The sequence below is a fragment of the Ranitomeya variabilis genome, chromosome 4, assembly GCF_051348905.1.
Source record: "Ranitomeya variabilis isolate aRanVar5 chromosome 4, aRanVar5.hap1, whole genome shotgun sequence".
Taxonomy (NCBI): Eukaryota; Metazoa; Chordata; class Amphibia; order Anura; family Dendrobatidae; genus Ranitomeya; species Ranitomeya variabilis.
The window spans coordinates 344,272,802-344,291,900 of NC_135235.1; the positions used below are offsets into that span (position 1 = coordinate 344,272,802).

The 19,099-nt window shown below is 49.1% G+C and overlaps 1 protein-coding gene across 1 annotated transcript; it reads right to left on the reverse strand.

The window, feature by feature from the left end:
* Positions 1–2,502: 2,502 nt before the first annotated feature.
* LOC143767874 (uncharacterized) lies at positions 2,503–18,280 on the reverse strand. Its single transcript, XM_077256398.1, has 6 exons — positions 18,094–18,280; positions 17,944–18,012; positions 17,556–17,748; positions 17,239–17,395; positions 16,262–17,118; positions 2,503–2,618 (listed from the first exon to the last, which is right to left on the reverse strand). Exons 1-6 carry the CDS (start codon positions 18,163–18,165, stop codon positions 2,503–2,505), a joined length of 1,464 nt encoding a protein of 487 aa, XP_077112513.1. The 5' UTR covers positions 18,166–18,280.
* Positions 18,281–19,099: the final 819 nt, after the last annotated feature.

Consider the following 19,099-nt stretch of genomic DNA (forward strand, 5'->3'; position numbering starts at 1 on the left):
TTTTGAACCTAAGTCATTCCCACCCAAATGAACCACCACGATATCCGGTGCTCTATCCAAGCGGGCAGCACGGGAAAAATAAGAAATCGCCCTGCTCCAAACCATACCGCGAAAACCGAGCCACCGAATGACCACTTGCCTTCGGCTAAAACCCAATTGCCTACCGTCCGGCCTGGCATCTGCCCGAAGCGCCCCCAATAGACAAAGGAATGTCCAAAAATCCAGACAAGGTATGGATCCCGACCTGAAATATAACAATAACAGTAACCGTTAAATAAGGACCCTTACACTACACAACTACCACAATTAGTGCCGAACATAAGACAAATAACGGCCTGAACTCCAGCGTCCAATCTGTTTGATCACTTCCGACCCCAGGCCAAGACTATCAGCCTCCGACGCTGCCCCGATCCTGAATGAATGCGATCCGAACTCATCCCGTGAAAAACCCAAGGCCCTTAAACTTTTATGAAGAATCGCAATAAACTGAAAACGGGACAGGAAAACCCCGTCTTGATGGCACAACAATGGGCCCGCACGACCGGCCCATAAACTCCAATATGCCCTTAAACACTGTTCCGGGCACATCAATGACCCCGGAACTCTACCCAACACAACCCTTTGTCCCACCCCGGCTTGATCCGTCTTGGAACGCCGTATCCAAAATACGATACCACCCGTCCAAAAATCAACATCCTGAGCCAATAAACCACCCGCGCTGACCCTGCTACGTGACACCAACTCCCCTATTCGTAAAGCCCCGAAAAAGGCCAAAGAAAAAGCCAAACGAAACAATACTGATTCAAAATGAGAGCAGCACATACCATGCAAAATGCAGCCTAAACGTTCAAGGACATTAAAATATATAGGCCGGCGCCCGTCAACACTTCTAATACCCCTCCGAAAAACTCTCAATGCTTGCCACACCAGAAAATTTTTTGTCACATCAACTGAGCCCTCTAGCTTGAAACCAAAAGCTAATCCAGCCACAAATTTATTTACCTTAGAGATAGACCAGCCTGAATCTGCAGCCCTACCAAGCAAACACAAGACGGCTAACAACTTGTCGTCCTCAGACCTTAACGCCCCCCAATGTAACACCGAACTCTGCCAGATATTCCATGATGCTTCATAAGCCGCCCAAGTCTGACTCGTCACCGAGGCCCGAATCAACCGTCCTGCTCCTCCGTAGGAATCAGCCACAAGTGCGAAGGGCATACCGCTGCTGACGCTTCCGCTTCTGGTGCCAGCTCCCACTGTAAGCGAGATAAGGCATCTGCTAAGGAATTTTGCACGCCAGGTACATGCACTGCTGAAATCCATGCATTGATCTCCAGACATCTCAAGACAAGATTTCTCACCAACTTTATCACAGGAGGCGAAGATGCCGACATCGTGTTGATCACGGACACCACGCTCATATTGTCGCAATGAAATCTAATTCTGCGATTCGCAAACGCATCACCCCAAATGAACATAGCCACCACAATGAGAAACAGCTCCAACAAAGCGAGATTCCTTGTGAAACTGCTCTCGTGTCAACTATCCGGCCATGTTCCAACACTCCACTGTCCAGCACAATAGGCCCCATAACCAACGCTTCCGGCTGCGTCCGTGTAAATCTCGCAATCAAAATTATTAACCAACTGCTGCTGTATCAGAGAGTGACTGTTATATTGCACAAAAAAACTCTGCCATACCAACAAATCGCCCTTATGCTCTTGACCAAGTCGAATGAAATGATGCGGGGACCGCACCCCGCCATCGCTCTGGGCAACCTCCGGCAAAATATTCGTCCAATGGGCATAATTCTACATGCAAAATTCAACTGACCGAGCAAAGACTGCAACTCTTTCAACATCACCTTCTTGAGCCTGACAGCGCGACCAACCTCTTGTTTCAGGGACAACAATTTATCCTCAGGCAACCAGCATTCCATTTTTTCCGAGTCTATCAGAATACCCAGAAAACTTAAAACCGTACAAGGGCCCTCAGTTTTTTCTTTAGCGAGGGGAACACCAAAAAGGTCCGCCACCCACTCCATGGCGGCCAAAATGTTTCTGCACACATTCGAATCGGGCGGACCTATAAACAAAAAATCATCCAAATAATGAATGACGGACTGAACACCGGCCACCTCTCTGACAACCCATTCTAGAAAGGTACTAAACATCTCGAACAAGGAACATGAAATGGCACAACCCATCGGTAGACATCTGTCCAAATAATAACCATCATTCCAGAAACATCCCAACAACAGAATACTGTCCGGGTGAATCGGAAGCAATCTAAAGGCCTACTCTACATCCGTCTTAGCCAACAAAGCTCCAGACCCATAACAACGCACCCAGTGCACCGCCATGTCGAATGACGTATAAACAACTGAACACAACTCTTGCGAAATGCCGTCGTTAACCAACAACCCCTTCGGGTATGACAAATGGTGAATTAAACGAAATTTATTCGGTTCCTTTTTTGGGACCACCCCCAACGGGGAGATGATCATCCCTTCAACCGGTAAACAAGGAAACGGCAGGCCGTTCTCCCCAACTCCACCTCCTTTTCCAACTTGTCACTGACCACTACAGCATGAACCGCAGTCGACCTCAAATTTTTAACTGAAAACGGAACCACATGGTCAGGAGGAGGGATGTGAAAACCCTCCGCAAAACCTTTACTAATAACACCGGCCTTCTCCCGATCAGGATACCTACTTAGAAAGGGGGCCATCCTTTCCAACCTCACCGGCGTCTCCCTCTTGACCGGCACCCACTGCCGGCTTGCCTCTTGCTTTTTTAAAACATTTGGAGGCCCCATGTGAACCTCCGTTACAGTGGGCGCACACATGTTTAAACTTGCAGGTGTTCCCAAATGTGCACTGGCCCTCGTTAAATTGCCAGCTCGTTCCTGTTTTCTCTTTTGCTCCCTGTGACCCCTGACCGCCTTCCTTTGCCTAAACTGTTCATCATAGCGCAACCAGGCCTGCCCACCATAAGTACGGTGAGCTTCCCCAATCGCATCCAGATAGCAAAATAAGCCGGAACAATTCTCCGGAGACTTCTCACCTATTACGCTCGCTAAGATTGCAAACGCCTGCAACCAATTAACAAACGTCTGCGGTATAAGCCGCCACCTCCTCTTTTCTTCTTCCTCCTTCTTGCTATCCTCCTTTTTCCCCTTATCGAGATTAAACTTCTGTAACGGGATTAAGGAAAAAATTTCCACATAATCGTCACGCCAAAGCTTTTCCTTAACCTCCTTCTTCAAATGAGCGCCCAACGGCCCCTCGAAACAAACATACACCTCACCTTTAGCCCTATCATCCAACTTCACCGTGTCCCCTTTATCTGTCTCAGTTTGCACGGATACGGACACCCCAGACACCGATGGCGACTGCTCGATCACTAACGGTCTACCCGAATCAGGTATCGACTGCGCCGAAACCCCCGCCCCTGGAAGCCATGCCCCGACCGGCAAAGCCCCAGCCTCTCTCACTGCCCCGCTCTGCAAGCTGCTCAACAATTGCGACACCCTCACCAATACCTCACTCAGCCCAGGCTCCACCGACCCGCTCCCGGGCACCTGATTACCCCTAACCTCAGCCCCTAAAACCCCCCTGGGCAACAATCTGTACATGGGTTGGTACTCACTGAGCTGCGCAGGTGCTGTGTCCCTGCCAGCTGTGCGTCCTGAATCCAGCTGCTCCCCCTCCACCTCTGGCTCGTTGTCAGAAAACAAATCTTCATCGCAACTGCTCTGCTCCTGGCCCGCGCCCCTGGCCTCCACGTCTCCTGGGGGGACCGGAGCGTCTGCCGAACCTCGCCCGACCGATCTTCTCCCGGACCTGGACCGTGCTTGCTCCGTAATCCGCTGCTCCCTGTCCGGCTCTCTCCCTCCATGCCTGCCAGGCAGTGTAGCCCCACTGCCCGCCGCACCTCTCGTCCGATACGCCTCTTCTGCCTCCTGTCGCCTGGACGTCTCCTGCACCACAGCACCCGCCGCAGTCCATCCGCCCGCGCTTCCTCTGATGGGCCCCGCTCCTGGTGCCATACTTCTGTTGTCCGCCGCGCTGCCCCCTACAATGCCGGTGTCAGCCGCCGCTGACGTGCTCACTCCAGCCCTCACTGCAGCGACACTGCTCATGGGATCCGTTCTTCCTCCAGCTGTACTCCTGGTCCTCGGTGCAGCCTGCCGCGACGCTGCAGGCCTCACTTCCGGTGCGGCTCTTCCACCCTGTACGCCACTTCTGCTACCTGCACCAGCCGGCCGGCTAGGAGGATCCCTGCCGGAGGGGGCACAGCGGGGGGACACCGCACCGCTGCACCTGGCCTCCGCAGGGTCCCCAGAGGGGCTCCTAGGCCTGCGCCTGCCGCGTGTGCTCACCTCAGGTGAGAGTCTCTGTGGGGGCCTCGTGCGCCTGACATGCCTGCTGCTGGCGTCCTGTGCTCCTGCTGATCCGAGAGACGCTGGCAGCTGCTCCTTCTGCCATCCTCCCCTTCTGGACCTGGCAACGTCCCTCAGGCACCCCAATGCGTCCACTGACTGCATACCGTGATCAGGTACCTCAAACCGCTAGGTGGGGGGCTGCACTCTCTGTCCCAGGCTTCCTTGTGAAAAAGTGTGACCTTTTTCCGCACTTTTTCCCCTATATAGCCCCACACCTCCCACTAAAAACCCCTCCCATGACTCTCCTATCACCCAATCATACGAGCCCGGCACAAATTTTGAATAAAGCCCCATGTCCAAGCACAGTCATGGGGGGCCTCCATCTAGCCTTGCTTATTCCTGCCCCCTCCTAGAGCTGTGATGTAAACTGTGTACTTCACTGCTGTCTTGGGGAAAATCCCTCTTAAGGCTGTGTAAAAGGGTGATACTCCAGCATTCTCGGGTCCTTTCCAGGGCGGAAAGCATGTGGCAAAATTTGGTTTTATAACATGGATCTAACAGATTGGAAACCCAGTAGTCAGCAGTATTTCTAATCATAACTATATGGGGATCATGTTGCAGCAAGAATGCACTCACATGTCGGGCTCTACCATAAGGTCCAAGCCCATGCTGTGTTGGTGGCTTGGTAACAATGAGGCTCGTGTCCTCCGTCCCCTCCCGCCATCCACGAACAACAGAGAGGGGAGGATAATCCTCTTCATCTAACAGTTGCTCGACCAGCACCTTTTCTTTCTCCATTTGTTCCTTGGATCTTGCATCCTCCACAACAGTTTGTCTGTTATCACCAGCCTCCCTCAATCACAGTAATCCACCCTGCCTTTGGCACCCGCCTGTGTGACTACAGTCTTGAACTTAGTGACAATGTTATCCCTTCTGCATCCTCCTCTGCTTTCTCCTCTTCTTTTAGAATCACCATCTCCTTCCGCAGGCTATTCAAAGTCTGCTCCGGCATATACACACGTGGTCAAAATTGTTGGTACCCCTCATTTAATGACAGAAAAACCCACAATGGTCACATAAATAACTTGAATCTGACAAAAGTAATAATAAATAAAAGATCTACGAAAATGAACAATTGAAAGTCAGACATTGCTTTTCAACCATTCTTCCACAGAATTTAAAAAAATAAATAAAACTCATGAAATAGGCCTGGACAGAAATGATGGTACCCCTGAAAATAATGTGACAAAAGGGACATGTTAAATCAAGGTGTGTCCAATAACTAGCATCACAGGTGTCTACAATCTTGGATGAGTGAGTGGTCCTGCATATATGGGTACAGACACTCACTGTGCTGTTTGTTGACATGGTGTGTATCACACTCAACATGGACCAGAGGAAGCAAAGGAAAGAGTTGTATCAAGAGTAGTGTTGAGCGATACCTTCCGATATCGGAAAGTATCGGTATCGGATTGGATCGGCCGATACCGGCAAAATATCGGATCTCGCCGATACCGATACCCGATACCAATGCAAGTCATTGGGACGTAAATATCGGAATTAAAATAAACCCTTTCTTTCCTTGTAGGTTCATTCTACATGAAGGAAAACAACTAAGAATAATGTAGGATGTATTGGGGGAGGTGGCGGATACATTAAAGGCATAGAGGTTTAGCCAAATCAAATAGAATAGCAGGAATTTTATTTTTTTTTAAGATGTTCGGAGTTACAAAGATATTGACTATGTTAAGAATTTTTTTTTTTTGTCAGATATTGATGTGTCACTACTTCCACGCCCTTCACCTTTTTTTTTACTTCTCCCACACTTTCTTCTTCATCATCATCAGCATCTTTGACATCAACTTCTTCTTCATCTTATTCATCTTCTTCTTCATCTTCTACCTATTATTTTTTTTGTTACATTCTTCATATTCTTTTTATTAAACTATTATTCTTCTTCATATTCTACTTCTTCATCATATTCTTATTTGTGACAGGCATTCCTGTAGTTGTTATCTATAAAAGATTGAAGATTACACCTTCCGTTCTGCCTGTCATAAAAGAGTTACATTTGTCAGCGTTCAGTTTGGCCTGCAGCATCAGGCTTTATCCAGGGGCACCACGAGGAGGAACAATCTCACCCCCATTCACTGCTTAGTCTTCTTCTGCTTATAATTTAGATAATATCTTTTGCTTAATGTTCTTCTGCTCTTTGTTCTGCAGCCTCTTGTTCTTCTGCTTCTCGGTCTTCCATGTCGTCGTCTCCAGGGTCGTCGTCGTCGTCATCGGGGTGGTCTTCAGGGTCATCGTCTCCAGGGTCGTCGTCATCTCAGTGGTTGTCGTCTCTGGTGTCGTCGTCATCTTAGGGGTGGTCTTCCGGGTCGTCGTCTTTAGGGTCTTGAACTTGGAAATGTAGCAGAAGGTACAAGAAGGCTGAGAAAATGCCGAGAACCAGCTGACGGTACTGGAACCCAGATGGGTAGCCGAAGGTCCAAGAGCCAATGGAACTACCGAGAACCAGCTGACGTTACTGCAACCCGGTTACTACGCAGGAGGTACCCGTGCCTGAAAGCACTACCAAGGACCACCTGACGTTGGTGGAACTCGGATACCCAGAAGGAGGCACCTTAGCCAAAGGCTCTACCCGGAACCAGCTGACGGTACTGGAACCAGGATGGGGAGCAGAAGGTACAAGAGCAAAAGACACTGCCGAAAACCAGCTGACGGTACTGGAACCCGGATGGGTAGCCGAAGGTCCAAGAGCCAATGGAACTACCGAGGACCAGCTGACATTACTGGAACCCGGTTACTAAGCAGGAGGTACCCGTGCCTGAAAGCACTACCAAGGACCACCTGACGTTGGTGGAACTCGGATACCCAGAAGGAGGCACCTTAGCCAAAGGCTCTACCCGGAACCAGCTGACGGTACTGGAACCAGGATGGGGACCTATTCAAGATTGTCTTCCTTCCTAGAGCCCCAACTAGTGGTGTTGGAGCAAAGGGTCAGCAGGGGGAGCATGCTCTGGAGGCATTTGGAGGTCTGTTGTGTCTGCGTGGCGTTTGCAGGATACGATGCCGGCTACACAGCAGGGGAACAGCAGGCGTCGCTGAAACCCACTGACACATTGGCCGGTGTTTTTCTCTGTGCAGCCAGCACTTCCGAGCACCAACTGGCGGTATTAGAGCCCAGGGTCAGCAGGAGGAGCAGAGGAGCATAGTGTAGGCCGAAGCCTGCACTGGAGGCAGCTTTGTGTCTGTGTGGCGTTTGCAGGACACGTTGCCCGCTACACAGCAGGGGAACAGCTGGCGTTACTGAACTCCACTGACACATTGGCGGGTGTTTTGCTCTGTGCAGCCAGCCCTTCCGGGCACCAACTGGCGGTGTTAGAGCCCAGGGTCTGCAGGAGGAGCAGATTGGAGGTATTGCCGCACACACAGCTGGGGAACAGCTGGCGTTACTGAACCCCAATAACAGAGGAGCGACTGTTGACTGTGCAGACAGCACTTCCAGGCACCAACTGGCGGTGTCAGAGCCCATGGACAGCAGGAGGAGCAGATTGGAGGTATTGCCGCACATGCAGCTGGGGAACAGCTGACGTTACTGAACCCCAATAACAGAGGAGCGACTGTTGACTGTGCGGAGAGCACTTCCTGGCACCAACTGGCGGTGTTAGAGCCAAGGAACAGCAGGAGGAGCAGATTGAAGAGCCAATTGTAAAGGTAACCTTTAACCCCCCCCCCCTCAGGTGTTACAAACTAGAAGAGCCACCTTGTGCAGCAGTAATGCTGCACAAGTCAAAGGTTGCTCTTTTAATTTTGCTCCTTGCACACGCTGAATGAAACATGTATAACATTTAGCCCCTTATACAGTCAAACTGTCTTGGAGGCGGGAGTTTCCTTCTTAATGAGACGCAGCATAGCTGGCAAAAATACCACCTTGGTGCTGGGCGGGGCCTCATGAGCGTCGCTTTTTGCTGTATAGGAGTCTGCACTGTTGTGCTATCCCTTGGCCATGCGCTGTTAGCGCTGCCCATCTTCTGACATCATTTGATGTCGGCCGGTGCAGTTCGCGATGCCCATGACTCCCAGCCCCGCAGTGTCTTTTCATTTATTCACACTGCAGGCCTGGGATTCATGGCCTTGCACAGTACATATGTTCGCCTCTCACTCGGGTCCTTACACCTGGACACCGCGTCTGATACCGGCACACGTCACCAGGTCCTCACAGGTAATATCCGCTCCATGTTCTATCCATCCACATCTATGAACTTTGTAATGGTGTTTAGACTTACTCAGGTGCTTTACTTATTTAGATCCTTAACAGCTCCCAGTGTTATACATTTCGCCCAGCGCATTGATAAGGTACTCTTCTGATCTAGCTTTCACCTGACACACCACTTTACTTCAGCTTACACCCGTTTTTATTATTTTTATTACCTTTAGACGCTGATTAAGCATGTGCCATGAGACAATACCGTCTCCTATACCCGTGTTTCAATACAGTACGGTACGTGTCACATTCTTTCCTCTTTTTATCCCTACTTCCCATAGTAGACAAGGGGTGTCTCAATACTTTGTCGTCCTCTGCATGACATTTTCAGATGTCTACACCTTTTTGCTTATCTGACCTGCTTATTTTTCGATGCTCCCCGATTGCCGTTATTTTAATCTTGGTATTTTGTATATACTTTTGTTGGTTTATATTATTTTGGTGTATGTATTTTCTCACCTGTAGTAACTGAGGAAGGTCCTGATTGTGGACGTTTTTTGGGTGCTACAATAAAATCACACAAGCATTAAGTTGAGTGCAAGGTTCTTTCTTTAATTTATAAGGTGTGGGAACCTACCTTTGCACCTCTATCAGTAGTGCACACGTTAATCACCATTCACACCTGCTTCAGACTGTGCGGCGTCAGCTGATCCCTTATAGCATGCCACGGCCATGAAGCCGCACAGTCTGAAGAAGGCGGAAGGAGATGACTGACAGGTGAAGATATGCACTGCTCATGCACATCAATCACACCCTCGCAGTCTAAATAAATAAGACACCGAGGGGCGTTGTGTCGGGCAGGGAGGCCGCAGAGGCGCAGCCAGCCAAACAATGATGTCAGAAGACGGGCAGCGCTACCAAGGGGGTTGCTGCGTGTCATTACAAAGGAAAGTCACACCTGAGGGACATTTTAATGGTCTCAGGGGACACATTTTATACGTGTTGAGTTTGACGTGTGCAAGGAGAATAACTTAATGAGCCACCTTGTACAAATGCAGCATTACTGCTGTACAAGGTGGCTGTAATACATACAAACGCCTGGGGGGGGACAGGTTCCCTTCAATTTCAGTTCTTGTGTCTGCGTGGTGTTTGCAGGACACGATGCCAGCTACACAGCAGGGGAACAGCTGGCGTTGCTGAACCCCACTGACACATTGGCGGGTGTTTTGCTCTGTGCAGCTAGCACTTCCGGGCACCAACTGGCGGTGTTAGAGCCCAGGGTCAGCAGGAGGAGCAGAGGGAGCAGAGTGTAGGCTGAAGCCTGCACTGGCGGCAGTTTTAGGTCAGTTGTGTGTCATGATCTCCATGGCCAGAGAACTAGCATAAGCCTCTATAGGAACAAGCTCTTGGAAGATGTAACTGTACTGACCATGAACTAAACCTACCGCATCATCTAGAAGTAGCCAGGTAGCATGTCCTACTTTTTATCCCTATATGCCCAGCGCCGGCCGGAGAACTAAATAATGCTAGCAGAGGGAAAATATAAGACCTGACTCACCTCTAGAGAAATACCCAAAAAGGAGACAGAGGCCCCCCACATATATTGGCGGTGATATGAGATGAAACAACAAACGCAGCAGGAAAATAGTTTTAGCAAATTTGAGGTCCGCTTTCTAGATAGCAGAAGACAGAAAGCATACTTTCATGGTCAGTAGAAAACCCTAACAAAACACATCCAGAAATTACTTTAGGACTCTGGCATTAACTCATAATACCAGAGTGGCAATTCCTGATCAACAAGAGCTTTCCAGACACAGTAACGAAACTGCAGCTGTGAACTGGAACCAAAATACAAAAACAAAACATGGACGAATGTCCAACTTATCTAGTAGATGTCTGGGAGCAGGAACAAGCACAGAGAGGCTTCTGATAACATTGTTGACCGGCAAGCATCTAACAGAGAAGCCAGGTTATATAGCGACACCCAGATCTAATCAGAACAGGTGAACAGGGAAGATGATGTCACAAGTTCAATTCCACCAGTAGCCACCGGGGGAGCCCAGAATCCAAATTCACAACAGTTGTGTCTGCGTGGCGTTTGCAGGACACGTTGCCGGCTACACAGCAGGGGAACAGCTGGCATTGCTGAACCCCACTGACACATTGGCGGGTGTTTTGCTCTGTGCAGCCAGCCCTTCCTGGCACCAACTGGCGGTGTTAGAGCTCAGGGTCAGCAGGAGGAGCAGAGGAGCAGAGTGTAGGCTGAAGCCTGCACTGGCGGCAGCTTTGTGTCTGCGTGGCGTTTGCAGGACACGATGCTGGCTACACAGCAGGGGAACAGCTGGCATTGCTGAACCCCACTGACACATTGGCGGGTGTTTTGCTTTGTGCAGCCAGCACTTCCGTGCACCAACTGGCTGTGTTAGAGCCCAGGCTCTGCAGGAGGAGCAGAGGAGCAGAGTGTAGGCCGAAGCCTGCACTGGAGCAAGTTGAAAGGGAACCTTTAAACCCCCCAGGCATTTGTTACTGAAAGAGCCATCGTGTACAGCACTAATGCTGCAAAAGGAAAAGCTGGATCTTTTAATTATGCTCTTTGCAAACGCTGAACTAGACACTTATGAAATGTGTCCCCTCACACCATTAAACCATCCCGGAGGTGGGACTTTCCTTTGTAATGTGACGCAGCACAGTCGTCATTCCTACCCCCTTGTCGCTGTGCACCGCCTCCTCAGCATTGTTTGATTCTGTCCCGGAGCCTGCACTGTTATGTTATCCCTTGGCCAGGCGCAGTTAGCGCTGCCCATCTTCTGACATCATTTGGTGTCAGGCTGGCTGCGCCTGTGCGGCCGCGCTGCCCGAGATCCCGCCTCGCAGTGTTGTCTAATGTAATCCCACTGCGGGCCTGGGATCCATGGGCATGTGCAGTGCATATCCTCGCCTCTCACTTCCCTCCCTCCGGCTTCTTCAGACTATGCGGCGTCACGGCCGTGGCATGCTATTAGGGATCAGCTGACAGTGCACAGTCTGAAGAAGGTGGAGGGAGATGAGTGAGAGGCAGAGGTGAAGATATGCACTGTGCATGCCCATGGATCCCAGGCCCGCAGTGTGATTAAATCAAAAGACACTGCGAGGCGCAATCTCGGCCAACGCGACTGCACAGGCGCAGCCAGCCTGACACCAAATGATGTCAGAAGACTGCGCCTGGCCAAGGGATAACATAACAGCACAGGCTCCGGGACAGAATCAAACAACACTGAGGAGGCGGCGCACGGCGCCAAGGGGGTAGGAATGATGGCTTTGCTGCGTCACATTACAAAGGAAAGTCCCACCTCCAGGACGGTTTAACGGTGTGAGGAGACACATTTCATAAGTATTAGATTCAGCATGTGCAGGGAGCACAACGAAAAGAGGCACCTTTTCCTTGTGCAGCATTACTGCTGCACAAGGTGGCTCTTTCAGTAACAAATGCCTGGGGGGGGGACAGGTTCCCTTAAATTTCAGTAGTTGTGCCAGCGTGGCGGTCGCATGACACGTTGCCGAATACACAGCAGGGGAACAGCAGGCGTTACTGAACCCCACTAACACATTGGCAAGGTGTTTGGCTCTGTGTAAACAGCACTTCCGGGCAGCAACCAGTGGTGTTGGAGCCCAGGGACAGCAGGAGGAGAAGAGTGTAGGCCGAAGCCTGCACTGGAGGCATGTAAATGTCTGATAGTGTGCCAGCGTGGCGGTCGCATGACACTTTGCCGGATACACAGCAGGGGAACAGCTGACGTTACTGAACCCCAATAACATGGCAGCAAGTGTTAACTGTGCAGCCAGCACTTCCAGGCACCAACTGGCGGTGTTAGAGCCCAGGGACAGCAGGAGGAGCAGATTATAGGTATTGCCGCACACATAGCTGGGGAACAGCTGGCGTTACTGAACCCCAATAACATAGGAGCGACTGTTGACTGTGCGGACAGCACTTCCAGGCACCAACTGGCGGTGTCAGAGCCCAGGGACAGCAGGAGGAGCAGATTGGACCACGCTTAGTAACCCGATGTTTGCCCTGGTTACCATCGTAAATGTAAAAAAAAACAAACAGTACATACTCACCTTTCGGTGTCCGTCAGGTCCCTTGCCGTCTGCTTCCTGCACTGACTGACTGCCGGCCGTACAGTGAGAGCAGTGCGCAGCGGTGACGTCACCGCTGTGCTGTGCTTTCACTTTACGGCCGGCAGTCAGTCAGTGCGGGAAGCAGACGGCAAGGGACCTGACGGACACCGAAAGGTGAGTATGTACTGTATGTTTTTTTTGGTAACCAGGGTAAACATCGGGTTACTAAGCGCGGCCCTGCGCTTAGGCTGGTTTCACACTTGCGTTTTTGAACGCATGCGTTTTTTAAAAAAAAGCATGGTGCAAAAACGCATGTAAACGCATGTAAACGCTGCGTTTTTTTTACGCATGCGTTAAACGCGTGTGTCAAAAAAACGCAGCGTTTACACGCGTTTACATGCGTTTTTGCATGCGTTTGCGTTTTTTTGAACATTTTTCCAAAAAAAAAAAAAAAAAAAAGATAACCAGACACAACCAATGGGAATAGAGAGGGCGTATATGATTGTCTCTCAATATATAGACCCTAGGGGGACAGAAATTTTCAGAGCTTGCTACTGTTTCCGGTGTCACGATGGATCTTTCTATGGATAACTTTTATTTCAAACTGGAGTTCAGCTTCAAGATTTTCCTTGCCTGTGTTTTTGCTTGGGAGCAAGACCGAAACCGCCAAAGATGGAGAAGGAGACAGCGTCGGCGTTTTTGGAGGCACCCCATCATTGAAGTGCGTGAGAGCCGTGGAGCATATCACACGCTCTATGCGGAGCTGAATGCCAACCCGGAGAAATTCCAGGATTATACCAGAATGTCTCAAGATTCTTTCCGGGATTTACTGGCTCGTGTTGAAGGATCCATAAGGCGACAGGACACACGGCTCCGTAGAGCGATTCCACCTGAGGAACGTCTGTTAGTGACATTACGGTACGTTCCAAAACTAAACCAATGACCGTCAACTTTGTTGTTATGACATGTTTTCTATGTTTGTTTTTTTTTTCTTTTTTTTTTAAAACACACCATTAGAGCCGATTTTAAATTTTTTTGTTTTTGTTTCTTTTTCTTCTAGATTTCTTGCCACAGGAGAGAGTTTATCTTCCCTGCACTTCCAATACCGCCTTGGAATCTCAACCCTCTCCGGAATTGTTGTGGACACCTGTCGTGCGTTATGGAATGCACTCCGTGAGGAGTTTATACCCGTACCCACCGTGGACATGTGGCGGGAAATTTCAACTACATTTTTGAACGTGTGTGATTTCCCAAACTGTTTAGGGGCGGTGGATGGAAAGCACATCCGCATTGTCAAACCTGCCAGAAACGGATCTGAGTTTTATAATTATAAAAAATATTTTTCGGTAGTGCTTATGGCAATAGCGGATGCGGAGTGTCGCTTCATCGCCGTGGATATTGGAGCTTTTGGCCGTGGCAATGATTCCCAAACCTTCAAGAGCTCGGATATGGGCCGTCGGTTGTATGGCAACAATTTTAATTTTCCCCCTCCACAGCCTCTCCCCAACACTCAAGGCCCACCGCTGCCATTTGTTATGGTTGGGGATGAGGCCTTCCAGATGTGTGAAAATCTCCTGAAGCCCTATTCTAGTAGGGACTTGGACCACACTAGAAGAATATTCAACTACAGACTGACCAGGGCCAGAAGAACCGTAGAGTGCAGCTTTGGCATTCTTGTTGCTAAATGGCGCATTCTTGCAACAGCCATCAATCTAAAAGTGGAAACAGTGGACGAGGTGGTCAAAGCCTGTGTGGTGCTACACAATTATATAATGGCTAAGGAGCGACCCCACATTGAACTTGATGAACCTGTTGCACACCCATTGCCTGATTTTCAGCATCACCCGATGCGGTCAACTGCAGCCGTTGGTCTTATGCGGGACCAATTTGCGGCCTATTTTGTGTCCGATATTGGACGTGTGTCATGGCAGGACAATGTTGTGTAAATGTCCTGTTGTATGTTTATGTTTACCAATTATTAAACCCTGATACAAATTTTTCTAATTAATAAACTTTTTTGTGTTCACCATGTCTACTATCTTTTTCCTCTCTAAACAAAGGTTGACCAAAGATGGGCAGTAGATATGTATATCATATTTTGTAATCCAAAACCAGGAGTGGGTGATAGTTGTTGAGGTAATAAATTTTAATTTTTCATCGTAATTTACCTCTGTTGCACTCCCTATTTTGGTTTTCAAAGAATGATATAAACCACGGGCCCCATACTTATAATAATGGTACAAAATTTGTATTTATTAATTCTAATATTGTTGACGTCATTGCGTCAAGACTGTCACGGTCTCTATATCCATCAAGTCAAGTGTAAGCAATAATAAATTCATGATAAACATATACATGATCATGAATTCACAATTTCTGACACCTGGCCTGGTGAGCATAGATATGTAGAGTGTGAGAACAATTGTCCCATCTGTTTGACAACCATTGTCACATAATGTGCTATATAGAATATGGTGAATATACAAGGCAGTAATCAACTTAATCGGTCAGGTATATATTTTGACATCTGACCGGTTCAGTTGAGTTCTGAACTTGATTTCCACCATTTTCTCTTTGTACAGTGACACTACACTAGGTACAAAAATAAGAGTATGGAAATAAATACTATTTTTTTGGCCAACTCATATCTGTATACTAAAGAAACACATATAGATGTTGTCTGGTATTTTATACTACTGTAGATATGTGTAGGCCAAAAGAATAAGTGTGTGACGAAGTTTATTGTTGTGTATTGAGAGCGGTGAAAGACACAATAAACCAAACATAATTGTTTCAAATAACCTTTTTTTTTATTGAGGAAAAAAAAAACAAATTTATTTTTTGGTACCGCGCCGGGTTGAACCACGCCGGCTTGGGGTTGAGTGACGTAACTGGGGGGTATTCAGAACTGAAGCCTGGCTCACCGTGGAGGAGGCAGAGGTGGCAGGAGAATGGGCAACAAAACTTGAAGGGTCTGGAAGTTCGGGGATGGGGCTTAAAACATGAGGGGCTTGAGACACACTGGAAGGTTGAGACACATCGGTAGGTGATGGGGGAGGAATAATTAAAGTTTTTTGTTTTTTATGCGTTTTGCCAGTTTTACGTTGGGTTTTCCCGGTTGGGGGAAGTCTTCTTGGGCTATGTTGTAAAGTGTGGGCGGGAGACACGCCAGGACCCGGCTCCACACAGTCAGTCTCCATTGTGGAGCGCTCGGCAATGTCTGAGTCCAATGGGGGGAAAGATAAACTCCCGCCTGGGTCCTGGTGCCTCGTTGGGGGGGGGAAACAAAAACCCTTCCAGGATCCTGGTGCCTCGTTGGGGGGGGGGAAACAAATCCCATACCATTGTCCTGCTGCATTGCTGGTGGGGGGGAACAGAAAGCCATGGATGGGTCCTGCTGCATCAGGGTGGGTCCTGCCTGGAAAGGTATGGCTTGGTCGTGCTGCATCATGGGGGGCCCGGTGCGATACGCCATGGATGGGTCCTGCTGCATCGGGGGGTGTCCTGCCCGGAAAGCAACTCCTCGGTCCTGCTGCATCGGGGTTGGTCCGGTCAGATATTCCAGGCCTCGGTCCTGCTGCATCGGGGTGGGTCCGGTCCGATATGCCAGGCCTGGGTCCTGCTGCATCTGGGGTGGGCCGGTCCGATATTGCATGGATGGGTCCTGCTGCATCGGGAGGGTGCCGGGCCGATAAGCCACGCCAGGGTCCTGCGTCATCGTGGTGTCAGCGGAGGAGGTCCAAGCCGGAGCAGCGGTCGTCACGGTGGTGGCGGTGGGATGTCCAACAGCACTCGTCATCGTGTTGGCGCTGTAGTGGAGTACACCTGTAGAGGGAATAGAGGTGGCCGTGCAGTGGTATGCAGCAGAGGTAGGAATAGTGTTTACTTGTGACAGTGACGGCACAGTTGGATATGCCGCCACATTACGACTCTGACTCTGCTGCATAGCCTGCACAAAAGCAACATTGCAGGCCTGCATCACACTCAGCTGGAGATCAGGGCTAAGGTGTTCCGACATGCCCTCTAGGATTTGATTGAAAAAATGATGAGCTGGCTTCTTGAGGTCGGCTTTCAATTGATCAACGCTTTTGGCGACATCCTGGATGCGGCAATTTAAGAGATTATGGGTCACATCCATTCTGTCACCTAAAGCCTTGATAGCTTCATGTAAAACCGAGCTCAAGTGTAAAAACTCGGGCATGAGGGACCTATCCGAAGCCCTCTGTCGCTGCCGGGATGAGCCCGCAAAAATGGGTGCAGCGAAAGAGGACTGCGAAAGGGGAAGACCTGATGGGCCAGCCCCCTGGTCTCCAGTGAGTGTGGAAGACCCACCTGGTGCTGCGCTGCTGGATGGCTGGGACGGGTCCGTGGCTGCCGGCTGAAGGACCGCTCCAGAACCTGTGGCAACAGTCGTGCAGTGTGTGCTGTGAAAAAAGAAAACAGAAAATTAATACCAAACTATAACAAGACGGTACATCCTGTGGAATTAAAAGTGACAGATTATGTCAATGCAATACAACCGGAGGCATGTGAGAAATACTTACGTTCTCATGAGAAGGACCGGTCTCAGGAAGGCCAACACACGGTGGTATTTGTAGAGCCGGTGCCTTGCTCCGGAACCACTAGCTGCACTCTTCTCTGCACGTAGGTCCTTGTTGAAGCGGTCCTTCATGGAACGCCAACGTGTCCTTACTTTCTCCACTGTGAAATAACAATAAAATATAATGGTCAGAATAAGGACTTTTGGCCGTGCTCTCGTGACTGTGTGTGATGACAGAAACTACGAAAAGTTTCTTTCATCACACACAGTCAAGAGAGCATGGCCAAGGTCTGTTGCTTCACACTACCGTGCAATACTTACCAAATGCATTACGGACCCGTGGCGGGGAATTCTCCCAGCCATCCCACAACGCTTGGGCCACCTCACTCCACAAACGACGGAGAACACTATTGACGGCGTGCTGTTGATCCCGGCTGTCCCACAACGGGACTCGCTCCTGGACCAGACTGATCAGCAGGTCATTATCAATCCGGTCGTCGTCCCGTTGTGAAACCTAAAATTAAAACAAAATCATTTAAGTTTGCTCAACCACATTTGGAAAAAATAAGACACGAAGATGAGAAAGGGCAGGAATATGAAAGACAACTTTCAGAAAAGGATGATATAAGAAATATGTATAGAAAAACAAGGGTACAGAAAGGAAGTTAAAAGAATATTACAATAAGGACAGTCTGCCTGGTATACATACCCGCTGCCGTCTTCCACCTGGACCTTGACTCCGCTGCTCAGTACCTCTCTGTCCCTCAGTTGAAGTGCTCTATAAAATTTAAAAAAAAAAATTGCCTCATGTGTCGATGTGACAGTCAATACTTACCAAGCTGACGGACAAAAAACATACCTCGCTCACGTGATCCACTTCTGATTGACGTGGCTGGAACTCCTCATCAGACGAGGAAACCGGAGAAGACATTCTGATGCGTGTTGAAAGAAAAAAAATAGAAGAAATTAGGACATGTAGATCCAAAAAATTGAAAATGAATGCATTGGCTAGGATATACTCACATTGCTCTGTGTCTTGTCCAACAATGCGTCCGGGCAGGGTGCTGTCTTCTTTGGAGTCTGATGAGAAGTGACCAGAAACTTCCCCCCACCTTCCTTTTATAACCCTGCTGCTATGGGGGAGTCTTATCAGTGTCTAGACATCTTTATCTACACTTAATTCAATGGTGCCAAAAAAAACGCATGCGTCAAAAAAACGCATGCAAACGCATGTCAAAAAAAACGCATGCGTCCCCATTGACTCCAATGCATTTTTTTGTCCAAAAAAAAACGCATGTAAACGCATGCGTTTTTTTGGAAAAAAAAAAACGCCCCTCAAAATACTACAAGTTGCATTTTATTAAATGAACGCATGCAGTTAAAAAATGCATGCGTTCACAAACGCGTGCAAACGCGTACACCAAAAAACGCATGCGTTTTCAATGTTAAATATAGGGGGAAAAAACGCATGCGTTTTTTTGGTAAAAAACGCTGCAGACAAAAACGCAAGTGTGAAACCAGCCTTAGTAACCCGATGTTTACCCTGGTTACCAGCGAACCTCGGCATCGTTGGTCGCTGGAGAGCTGTCTGTGTGACAGCTCCCCAGCGACCACACAACGACTTACCAACGATCACGGCCAGGTCGTATCGCTGGTTGTGATCGTTGGTAAATCGTTTTGTGAGATGGTACCTTAACTCCCTCCTCTGGACGGATGTCTTCCTCCTCCATTGACTCCTCCTCATCCTCCTCACAAAGTGTCCCCTGCCTACACCTTTGTGAGGAACCACATGGCGCTGACTGTCCAGAAGCTGATGCATCATCTGCACTCGCCATCCACATGGAATAATCGAAGGGACGCAAAAC

Bases quoted from the DNA above. Each gene is read 5' to 3' on its own strand.
- LOC143767874 (XM_077256398.1), bottom strand. From the start codon at position 18,165: ATGTCTTCTCCGGTTTCCTCGTCTGATGAGGAGTTCCAGCCACGTCAA. The intron at 17,396-17,555 runs GTAAGTATTGCA...GTTATTTCACAG, and splicing joins ACGGGTCCGTAATGCATTTG to TGGAGAAAGTAAGGACACGT. The intron at 17,119-17,238 runs GTAAGTATTTCT...CTTTTTTCACAG, and splicing joins CCGGTCCTTCTCATGAGAAC to CACACACTGCACGACTGTTG.